The sequence below is a fragment of the Zosterops lateralis genome, assembly GCF_965231275.1.
Source record: "Zosterops lateralis genome assembly, chromosome: 8".
Taxonomy (NCBI): domain Eukaryota; kingdom Metazoa; phylum Chordata; class Aves; order Passeriformes; family Zosteropidae; genus Zosterops; species Zosterops lateralis.
The window spans coordinates 24,644,499-24,656,674 of record NC_139768.1 but is presented as its reverse complement, the minus strand read 5'-3'; the positions used below and the strand labels follow the sequence as shown (position 1 = coordinate 24,656,674).

The 12,176-nt window shown below is 41.1% G+C and overlaps 1 protein-coding gene across 1 annotated transcript in view; it reads left to right on the top strand.

Moving 5' to 3' along the window:
• The window catches only part of CPXM2 (carboxypeptidase X, M14 family member 2), a gene marked incomplete at its 3' end in the record, with an annotated part of 66,038 nt that extends 56,262 nt beyond the window's left edge, over nucleotides 1–9,776 (top strand). Inside the window, exons 11-13 of the mRNA XM_083866273.1 lie at nucleotides 3,719–3,858; nucleotides 4,349–4,448; nucleotides 9,526–9,776. Coding sequence (XP_083722399.1) covers nucleotides 3,719–3,858; nucleotides 4,349–4,448; nucleotides 9,526–9,776 — 491 coding nt within the window. The remainder of the gene's footprint in view (nucleotides 1–3,718; nucleotides 3,859–4,348; nucleotides 4,449–9,525) is intronic.
• Between the last annotated feature and the right edge of the window lie 2,400 nt (nucleotides 9,777–12,176).

Below are 12,176 nucleotides of genomic sequence, written 5' to 3'. Positions count from 1 at the left end.
TCCTCACAGCTCAGTCAGACAAAACAATCCTTTTCCAGCCCCAGAACCAAGGGCACCATTGCGGCTTCAGGCCCAAATAGTGCAAACAACAGCAAATTGAGGGGAGCAAACTGGGAGGATGGGACTGCATCACCTGAAGCTGTAATTGGACAATTAACCCCAATATGGAAATGGAACAAAACTTTAAAAAGTATGAAAACTCATGACCCACTGTCCATCCTGGATAGAGCCATGGCTGGGCTCTTGTACTGCCCAAGGTGCATCCTTTGAAGGCCTTTTAATAAATACCTACTTTATTCCTTTAACACTGTCCAGCCTCTGTTCTAAGTAGCCTCTCAAGACATCCGAAACTTCAGTTAGTGTTACCTTGCTAATTAGGGTAAAGCCATCACTGCCTGGTGTACATTGCAGCAGCAGTGGTGGTAGAACATGTGTTTCCAGAGGAATATTTCCAGATGTCATTACTGTCGTTAGTACGTGATGACTGTGTCTTTTACAACCAAGTTTTCCAAAAATGCACATGTAGAACATTGGCTTTAAGAACTCTGGGCACTCAAGACAGTTTGCCAGGAAGAAACCAACCCAGTCCAAACCCCCACACAAGGTGACAAGAAGAAAACTGCTGCCAAGTGCCACAACCAGTGTCAGAGCTATAGCAGTGGCTTCAGGGAGTGATTCCAGTGGCTCTCAGAGAAGGAAATCCTGATTTCAGCCTCCCGCTGACTGAACTCAGCATCAGATCAGCCCCCACTCACAATCACTCGGAGTTGTAATGAAATGCCATAAAAAGCTACTGTTTGCCTGCTACTGTCCTGTTTCTAAAACACCTGGATGTCCTTACACTTAAACTTTTCATGGGCTCCACAGGCATTCCTGCTGCCAGGATAAATCACAGCCTGGATCAATCTCCACACACCCAAACCTGTCACCCTGTTAAGGAGCACAGAGGGGAAGCCATAGCCTGTGGTGTGGCCAAAACCTGGATTTCCAGGAAAGCCCAATTAGAAGCCCATTTTTAACAGCATTAGGCACGTTTGCCTCTCTGGATGTTCTCTTGGAGCAGGCTGGGAATCAGACACTCTGTTGATTCATCACAGTTCTGCTCAAAATCCTCGTGTTTTTCTAAGTGCATCAGTCAAACAACATATTCTCTGAAATTAGGAGATGAGACAGGCATCTGCCAGCAATGGGCTGACAACAGGAACAGCACTAACAGCAAACAGATGCAGGCCAGTGTCTCTGAAGCCCAGGTTTGGCTGAATCTGGCTCGTGTTTGGAACTTGCAGGTACTTCCACTGCATAAACATTTTGGGGTTTTGGACATGGCTTTTAGGGCTTTTATGTTGGCCCATGTGGAGGTAGTGCTGGCCAGCCTTTAAAGGCTACAGTTGAGAATCCGATTTTCAAATATTTTTTCAGGAGGTTAAAAAGTGTTGGGTGAATTTGGGGGTAAACCTTGAACTCTTAGGTCTGACAGTACATTCCCGTGCATTTCTGCAAATTCTAAAGCATTCTGAGAGCTTACTTGACCACTTAATCATCTAATTTATGAATTCAATTTTCCTAAGTGCAACAAGAAGCATCATTATGAATCGATCCAGAAAAGATGACATTGGTCTTGTCACTAACAGCTGTCACACTGTTAATTAAAGATGGACAATATAGATGCTGAATATTACCCTGATTTCTTAGGACCAATTACATTTTGGATTTGTTTCATCTGATTTTATTCCTTGATGATGTTTTAATTATGATTTATGTCCTGCTGTGTTACATTATGGTAAGACCTCCGACAAAGTGCTTGCAGAAGCTCTCCCACCCATCCTTTTGGATGTGGGTGGCATCTCCTTATTGTGCCACACTGGAAACTGCCTATCCCCTCTCTTCTCATCCATCTGCTTCCTTGCAGTGGTCCTGCACAGAAACTTTTCACTGGAAGTGGGATTTTTCTAATTTCATTTTGGTCCCTAGAGAAGCATTTGTACCATAGATACTCAACACCTCCTCATGCCTTTAAAACCCAGCCATGATATTTCCTGCTCATTATTTTGACTGCAGTGAATGCAAGTTCTTCAGCAATTTTACATATATAGTTTCTGCACTGGGTGAACTACACAGAGGCTAAAAAAGAGATTGATTTAATTTTATTTCCTGTGTTTTTGAGGCTGGATTTGCATGTTCAGGCACTAGGAAAGAGTCGCTCTTGGCAACACAAAGCCGTTTTCTTAAATACATGTATTAAAACTGAGCAATTACTGTGTATGGCAAAACATTTCACAGCAGATTAATCAGGATGTTATACAGTATGTGAGGGGAAAATAATTGTGACTGTTTCTCAAGTGGAGGGGAAGCACATTTATGCAGAGTAGCATATGCCACTGGCTGATGTTTAGGTTTTCCCCATCAACAAAAGTGAAAAGTTTAACATCTGTATTATATAATCCTCCTGCTCTGCTTCCAGAAGGCACTGAGGGCTCATTAAATACTTGACTACTGCTCTGTGGTAATTGAGCAGGAACAGGGGTTTTGGTTTAACTCTTCTTGGTCAGAAACACTCGGTGATTGCAACTCCTGCTAATCTTTGCCATTTAAAACATAACAATTAATGATTGTTAACAAACATACTTTAAAATCTTTTGTTATTAGAAATGCAGGTGGAACAAGGAATGAAGCTCAGAGAATTTCTTCCTCTAGTGTTCATGTTCTCTATCTTGTTATCTGTGTGAGAGTGGAGACCTAATAAACAGGGAAAATACTGGTGAGAAACAGGAGGGAAGAATGGAGAATGGAAATGTTGGAGCTCTGTATGTAAAGACAGTTCTCCTTAGTGCTCCAGACCTTTGTAAAGGTTACAGAGGTCTCTGAAATGCAGAATTAAACTGCAGGTCCTTGGAGACTGGAGGAACTGAGCTTGATTAGGACACATTTCTGATGGAAATCCTATTGCAGAGCAACAGTGCACTCCCAGTCTTCTGCAACACCATGATAGGGGGAAAAGAGATGCTTTTATTCCTTAAAAACTACAGACACCATCTGTAACATAAAATAATTAGTGCTACCTTGATTTTTCTGGCTTTTCTATCAGTTAGAGTACTCAGGGAGGCGAGCAGTCTGAGAAACTATTTCACCAACTGCTCTGATAAATCACTTTTAACGTAACAACCCCTGTGAGCACATTGCTCTGTGCCCTGGCATTCGGAGTTCTATCATTTGGGTAATGAGCTGCACCTCTCTCCAACCCAACACAGACAATTCCATTTCTACCCAGAGCACTCACGTGGGAGAGCTGCTCTGTGGGCAATGGCCAGGATTAGGGATGCTTAGTGCTTTCTTAAAACCAAAGCACAGATTTTTGTCATAGAGAGAGACCTTTCTCCTGGTTGTGTCCCCATCTTTTCCATCAGCAGAATCCCAGAACGGTTTGGGTTGGAAGGGACTTTAAAGCCCATTGAATTCCACCCCTGCTTGGTGCAACTTTCCACTATCCCAGGTTGCTCCAAGTGCTGTCCAACCTGGCTTTGAGCACTCTGGTGCTTTGTTACAAAACATTTGGCATTTCTAAAAAAACTTTTGCCCTTCCAATTCTGCAGGCTAAGCCAGCTGGATGAATATGCAACTTGCATTTCATAGAAGTTACATTAATTCACATAAAACCTGCGATCTGATCAATAGATTAAAAAGAATATGAAGTTGTTCCCTTTCTCCCCAATGTTGACAGGCATCAATGACTTCAGCTACCTGCACACAAACTGCTTTGAGCTCTCCATCTATGTTGGCTGTGACAAGTATCCTCACGAGAGCGAGCTGCCCGAGGAGTGGGAGAACAACCGTGAGTCCCTGATTGTGTTTATGGAACAGGTAATCACCAGGAGTGTGGTGAATCTCTCCTTTCAGACTGGGAGATTCGGGTTCCTGCTGTTTTTCTTGCATGACTAATTATGTGGTCATTGGTGTTTTTGATAGACACATCACTTCAGCCAGCCTGGTTTGACTTCAGGGAATAAAATAATGAAGTATCTGAAAATTTGATGATGAGTGCTGAGCTTGTGCTGCAGAGGGCTGCTGGAAAAAGAGCCCAATGTTGTGTCTGTTGATTCATCTGTTCTTTTCATCTGTGTCTTGAATTTGATGCCTCGAGAATCCTAACAAAATTCACAAGCTGATTCAGAAGTTAATGCCTGAAGGGCTGCTACAGGGTTAATAATGACATTCCACAATGTTGTGAGACATAAAGTAGGAATATAAAAATATAATTCACTTATGGAATTAATGATTCATTGCAAGTTCCTAGGAATACTACTGTTCATTGCTGTGCAATATTTACTTGCTTTTTTTATTGTTTTCACAGGTCCATCGTGGCATCAAAGGTATTGTGAAAGATGTGCATGGAAAGGGAATCCCAAATGCCGTTATTTCAGTGGAAGGTGTTAACCATGACATTCGCACAGGTAAAAAACCAAAAAAATCAAAACATTAGTGCAAAAGAATAGATTTGTGGTGTAAAAACAAACTCACTAAACCATGTTCCTAAGTACCACATCCACATGTTTTTCAATGCTAACTTTATGTATTTTTACCTCTTTACTGGTGTTCTGTATTCTTCATTTGCTGCCACTTCCATGTGCTTTGCCACTGAGGTTCAGAGTGACAGATCTGGACACATAAGCTGATTTCAGGCTATGGAATATCACAGAGTTTTGTGACTTTCAAATCTTTAATGTTTTCCACAAGTGGTGATCTGAGCCAGTAATGAATCTTGGAATATCTAACTTAGTTTATGATTAATTTCAGTGCTACTGGGTCTCCATTATAAAAGAAAGCATTGAATGACAGATACTTAATTAGGCAGTAATGATTCTGCCTTAAATATTTCAAAATGGGACCACTGGGAAATGACAGTGGGAACTAAAGTAATCAGCTGTTTTTTCTTGTCTTGGAAGCCTTGGCAGTGCTGAAAGTCTGCCATAAAGTGTGGGTTGTATTACTCTGTTAACAAAATTAATGTATTGCCCTGAGTTAATGCAATATGTGATTAATCTCCAGCTCTCTGTACTCTGGATTGTTGTGTGGAAAAAAAATAAAGTGAAATAAATGTGCAAGATCCCCAAATCCACCTTGTAACACTCAGAGAACCTTGCAGCTATTTACAACTTGACTTATTGCTGAGCCTCTATGGCTCAAGGCCATCTACACTTGTTAGTAAAAATAAAAGTACTTATTTCATTCCCTTTAATTTTTCTTTTTAATGAGACGTTTAAGCTCACACTCTGGAATCACTGTGGAGATGGGAACGTAAAAGTTCTATCTTGTTTCACATTATCCAGGTAACAATGCACGTCTCATTAGTCCCTGAAACCAGAGGATTTATGCTGGAGCCAAAAAGCTAAAATGATATGTATAACTCCAGAGAAAGAAGGCAAATTGTCAGCAGTCTTCTTTCATTTATACCTTTTAAAATGAAAAATGTGTCTATTTAAACCCCTGAGTTGCCTTGATGTAAAAATAGGCCAAGCAGGAGAAGAATTATTGCCACTATCTCTGTTCACATAAGTTTTGTTTCCAGTGAGTTGAGCTTTGCTGTTTCACTGATACATTAATGTGGTCAGCTGCCTCGTGGAGCCAGACAAAAGTTGCCTGTAAAAGCCCTCTAATAACATTTAAAAGTTTGAGAAAATTCCTTTTCTTCTTCCTGTGGACTGAAATAAAAGCACATTGGTTTGGCTTTCTCCTGGATACAATGTCCCTGATGGAAGGAGAGGGATGCTGACATTCAGCTAACACCATTAATGGGCTAATTGGAGGCATTGATTCCAAGAGCAAGAACTTTGTGAGGAATTATTCCATTTTCCCTCAATGCAGATGTAACTATTGATTAAGTCTGAGTGATTCCATGTTGTTACACTCAGATATGGGCTGGACTCTATGAGGAAGCCTCTGGAAAAAGGGTTCAGTTGGGTGAACAAATGCACCTTTCCCCCCACACGCCAAGGCAGCTTTGGGGGTTGCTTCTTGTAATTTGGGAAATGACAAAGTAAATACTGATGGAGAAATGTGCACTTTCTTCCTGGTGAAACTCTTCTGTGCCACAGCCAGACTTCAAAGGCAGATGTTTCTGTGTTTTTTGAACCAAAGCATAATTAATTTAATTTCACAAAGTGTCCAGAGAAATTTTTTATTAATATTTTGTTAAGTTTGCTGTGATTTCAGTATACTTTATGTACCAAACCCCAAGGATTTTGGAGTAGCATTTAGTAATATTTATTGTATTAAATATATTTATATATCAAATACTTATTTAATTAGTCTAAACTAAGCATTATTCTGGTATTGCAACTCTCCTGCCTCACTCCTGGCTGCCTGGTCCATACAGAAAATATGAGTTTAAGTTGTTACACGCTTTGGGTGTGCAGAACTATGGCCAGGTTTCCTGGAGAGTCTTTTGTTGGTAAAAAGAAATTAGAAAGATTTTTATAATGTATTTAAATCAGTGCAGTTTGGTACATTTAAATGTGAAAATTGCTTTTGCACTTTTACAATTACTTAATTGTAACTAAGGTCTGTCCTATCAGGCCCAAAGGACATTTCTCTTAATTGTAGAATTTATGGAGTAATCTGACATACTAAATTCATAGCAATGCTATATTTGTCCTTTAATGCATTGTTATTTTATCTAATCAGACACGGCAATCCTTTTCCAGCCCCAGTAGGTGGAAATGGATGCAGTCTGCCTCCAGCCTTCTCCCACTGGAACCTATTATTTCAGCAAACCTATTATTTACTAAATTTATCTGTGTTTTTAATTGTGTTTCTTTTTGCCATCTGTTCTGATTTTTTTTTTCTTTCTTTTTTTTTTTTTTTTTTTTTTTTTACCTACTGGATTTAATCTGATTTTCAAAAAAACCCCAACCTTTTAGCCTGGTATTAAATTCTGGGCACTGACAGCTGACAGGAATACTCCTGTCTGCTTGCTTCTAAATGGAAAGGAGGGAAAGTGCTTCCTGCTGAAGGCTTAATACCCAGCTTTGCCATAAATTCCCAGTGGGGTGTGAATGTGTAGGTTTATTCCTGGCCCTGTGTGGGGTTGTGATGAACTGACTGTTAAATGTGTCAGAAAAATGTGGGTCAGGTTTGCAGTCCTGGGGCTAAAGCCAGTCTGGGAGCAGGGTTGTGATCACAGCCACACATGGGGGGATCCAGAGCCCTGTGCCTGCCCTGTGGCATTTCCAGAGCATTTACAGCTGAAAATGAGCCCTTGGGGATAAATATGAGGAGTTTGGGCAGATTTATGGTTTGGCTTTTTGTTCAGCTTCCAGCAGATCCAGTGGTGAGGGAGAGCTGAATAAAGAGCTTCTCAGAGCCTTTCCTAAAAATGCCCAAGTCACGAGAACCAGAAAATTTGGGCCTTATGATCACCCCAAATGTGATCAAATCGACTTAACAACCCCCTGATCATGCTGGGATATAAGAGTGGACCTGATCAGGTACAGATCCGGCACACTCAGAGGCTGCACTATCAGGGTATAGTCAATATTGCCATGTATTAACATTTGCTGATTGCAAACACATTTTTTATTTTACCAAACCCTAAATTGAAACACTCCTTCTCTAAACAGAGGCTGATCAGCCCGATCCTACCCCAAATATAATATTTTTATGCAAATCATCTTCCATTTTTGCTACACTCTGCACTGCCAGTGAGCCGAGGCTGGTGTTAGTAAGGCTGTCAGGTCTCATCAGTGCTAAAACCCCCAACCCCTCTTCATGCAGGAGATGCTCCATTTCTATTTTTATATGGAATTGCATATTTGAATATGTACTTCCATTCACAGGGAGTTTCTCCAGGACAGAGTGCAAAACTAATTTTAGGTAATAGTTTTTTCTCCTTTTTCAATTCACAAGCTAAGAATACTTGGTGGTTAAAATCATATTTAAAAGAAGCCTAAAATGATCCTGATGCACATATGGGTACATAAAATGAGTATATCTGAGATCATTCATGGGGGAAAAGAAGAAACTAAAAACTCCTGATTCAATGAGGTTTTAAAATACATTTTTATGAGTAGTTTAGTTGATTACAGGAGCTTGGTTTGTGCATTTACATTGAACCAGGTGGTTTAAACATTCTGGTGAATTTACTTTGTAGGAAAATCAGTGTAATAAACCCCAATGTAAGAGTTTGTTGAAGGGAATATTTGATTACACCTCAAAGTGAGTTGATATTATGTATTCACACACTTTTCCTAGTAAGTAGCACTAAAATCTGTGTCCTGGCAGTCTGGTCAGGGTTGTGTGATGTGAATATTTCACTGGGGCTTCTCTGGATCCCTCAGTTAAGATTAGTTCGGGAAAGGTCTTTTCTACCCCATGGGAATCACCAGATTTTGTCTCAAGCCTTTCCAGCTGCCAAAAATCTACAGATAGATTGGAGCCTTTTTTCATCATTTGGAAAATATGATTGAGGTGTGTTTTTCTCTAGGGTTGGCAAGATGAGGAGGGGCACTTGTGGTGGGGGCAGCCCCTGGGACACCCTCCTGGTGTGAGGATGGAGGGTTCTACCTGTGGAGTCCCACAGCCAAGGACTTCTCCTGGGGCTGGGAGTTGGACTTGATGGTCCTTGTGGGTCCCTTCCAAATCAGCTTATCCCACGTGATCCTGTGTCCTCATTTAATGGACTCAGGTTGCCCCAGGAAGGTTTAGATGTGATGTTAGGATAAATTTCTTCATGGAAAGGGTTTTCAAGAACTGGAGCAGGCTGCCCAGGGATGTGGTGGAGTCCCCATCTTTGGAAGTGTTCAAAAAATTGTGGATATGGCACGTGAGGACATGGTTTAGCGATGGACACGATGGTGATAGTTGATGGTTGGGTTTGAAGATCACAGAAATGTTTCCCAACCTCAGCCATTCTGTGACTTTTTATAAACACCACTCTGCTCAAGGAGAAAGGACCAAAGTCCTGATAACCATCTTTTTTTATTATCGATGCCTTAATGAAGGGATGAGACCACTGTCGGGCTAAAAATGATTTATTGCTCAGATAAACATCTGCCTCAAAGGCCCTGAGATTTTAGAGGAGCAAGAAGTCAGCCATAGCTCAAAGTAGTCACAAGTTTCTTTGTTGCAAGGCAATATATAACATTCTAATCCAATGGAAAGTTGCCACAGAGTTTGTTTTTCTGGCCTATCACCTTTGCTTAATTTTGCTGCACTGCATATACTTCTATCCAACGGGCTGCTACTACACGTACACACATGTGCTTCTGCTATAACATCTAAACTCTTAGCTTGCTCCATACATTTACTGCACTATGAAACCCTTCACCATCTCACCTAATACAGTTTCTTACTTACTGAAGGCATATTCTTACTTACAGCTGTAGAAACCCAAGTTTATAATTTCTCTGATAAACGTCTGTGCACTCTTATTTTTACATCAACCCAAGCTCCTTCCAAGGCTGCAAACCAAACCCTTCAGTACCTGTGGAAGTTTCTATTTTTCCATTTCCCACATTTTTTTTCCCCCACCAGGAGCTGACGGGGATTACTGGCGCCTCCTCAACCCGGGCGAGTACGTGGTGGGCGTCAAGGCCGAGGGCTACACTGCCGCCACCAAGACCTGCGAGGTGGGCTACGACATGGGGGCCACCCGCTGCGACTTCACCATCTCCAAGACCAACCTGGCGAGGATCAAGGAGATCATGAGGAAGTTTGGGAAGCAGCCCCTGAGCCTGTCGGCGCGCCGGCTGCGGCAGCGGGCGCGGCGGTGGCAGCGGTGGTAGAGCTCGGCCCGCCGGCTCTGCTTCTCTCAGCCTGGCTGTAGTCGTAGTGAGAGTTTCATAGCCCATCTCTTCATGCCTTTTTCTCTGCACGAGGCCTTTCTGTTAGTGGAGCTGGATGGATGATGGGGTGGGGGGGTTTCTCATTTTTGGTGGGAAAAAATAATCAGAAATGAGGTTTGAATCGAACCAAAAGGAGCCCCCGGTGAAGAGGAGAGACAGGAAGGTGTTTTGAGTTGAGCTGGAATGAAATGTTTTGCTTGTTGGATTGTTTCATCCTTTGTCAGTCTGCTTTCTTTAAAAGTTGAAGAGAAAGGATAAAAAGCAACGGCAACAAAAAAAAGAGATACTTGTAAAGGAGGAGTGTTCTGAATGAAAAGCTGGAAAATGTATCTAAAGTATAAAATTTGTATATTTTTGCAACTCAGAAAAGTTTTGACACTCTATATGTTTTATTCTCATATGGGAGGAAAAGCTGAGAGGCGACAACTTCTGTTTAAAGTGATTAAAACTTGTGTCAAAATTTCTCTCTTTCTCTGAAAGTTCCCCTTTTGATAAGCACTGTATTTCAGGAGAAAAGCCTGCAGTGAATAACCCACCTTTGCTTTCCTGCTTGGGTTGTTTAGATTTAAGGATGCTTTGTGCTGCCAGAGTTTAATGCCAGGAGTGTTTACTTCTCTGGCTTTTTAAGGCTGCAGTTTCACTCCATGAACTAAACCTGATGAAAAGGTTTTGGGATCAGGACTACTCCAGCACTGTGTTGTGGCAGTTCTTCCCTGATGTGAGAGAAGGACCTGAACAAAGCTTTTCCTGAGGATACAGCCAGTTGTGTCATGGATGAGAGGAGAGGCTTAGTCACTGAGAGGTGCTTAATTGACAAATCCACTGATATCATCTTTTTTCTTAATTTTTGGCCTGACTTGAAGTGCCTTTTGTGCTCCTGCACATCTCCTGCCACTGCCCTCTGTGACATGCAAGGGGTTCTGTGTTCCTCTGCAGGCCTTCTCAACTTGCTGCTGCTTTTCTGGCCTTATGCCTCTTTGGGAGCAGGATTTGTGCTTTATTGTTGGCTTTTGAGTAATAAAATTGTACTGCAGGACAGGATTGAGGTTCAGGAAGAATGCAGAGCATGTCTAGGAAAGAATCAGAACCAGGCAAAGTGCCAGCTGATGAAAAGCAAACACTGCTCCATTAGCTGCAATGTTATGACCTAAATTATACCTAAAAATCCAAGGTCAGCTGCATGATTTTAGCCAGTCTGTGGCTAAATAAACATCTCTCAACACGCTGGGTAGCAGACTGCAGCATACTCTTCCAAATCCAATTCTGTTTTAAACATTTTGATTGCTATTTACAGTTTTTGCCAGTTTGATAGGATTCTTGGATAAGACATTCAGCAAAATATCATTGAAACTGAGGAGAAAATAAAGCATGAGCAGAAAAATTACTGTAAAAATACCATGTGCCATCTGTATTAATTATTTTTTATTGTCAAGGAGTGTAGGAAACACATGAAAGGTAAAAGACTGCAGATTGAAAAACATAATCATGAGCCCTTGCATAGTAAATAATCATATTCCTAAATTTCCTTAGGCAATTTCAGCCCATGCTTGTTCTGCAGATACCATTAAATAACAGCAAAGGCTCCAATAAAACAGAAGAGTGCACTTTTAATTCTCTGTGACTGAAATTATGGAACACCTCCAAGTCAGTATCACTTCAATTAAGTAATAGAAGTAAACAACTCATCCAGTCATTCCATCATGTGGAATTATGTTTTACTAATTTCACCCTCTTTACCACCCTTAGAGCATCCTGTATTCCATGTATTTTTGTATAGCAAATGTAACTGCTTTTGTTTGTCAAGAAGGGATTTTTTTTTTTCTTGAGAAATGAGAAGGGATTAATGATGTCTTTGTGCAGGTAACAAAGTGAAATCATTTTGGAATATGGAGTAATGACAGCAGACAATTTGTTTGCAGTTAAATTTGACTTGTTCACTGGCATATGCAGATTTTATGACCATCGTGATAGATCAAGAGCACACGAGATTTTTTGGGTCATGAGTGGAGTTTTTTGGGCGGATTCTCTCTGGAGTCCTACAAAGGCATCTTGCAGAGTGGTTGGAATGTACTGGCAAAAGTGGAACAAAATAGCCAAATTTAACTGGGATTGAAGGTGGAAACCACTGTTTTAGTCCTGCCAGGTAGGGTCTTTCTATCTTGAGATAATGGTGTGAGAGTTTGACTTCACAAACCTTGAGGTTCCTGTCCTTTGTTTCCAGAACTGAGGTTCTTTCTGTGAGAAATTATTTTTCATGTGATAACCAGAAATGGATTTGATGGGGAATTCTTGGACATCTGTGAGCTAAGACTGGATGGACTGTGATTGCTGAAGGCCTCA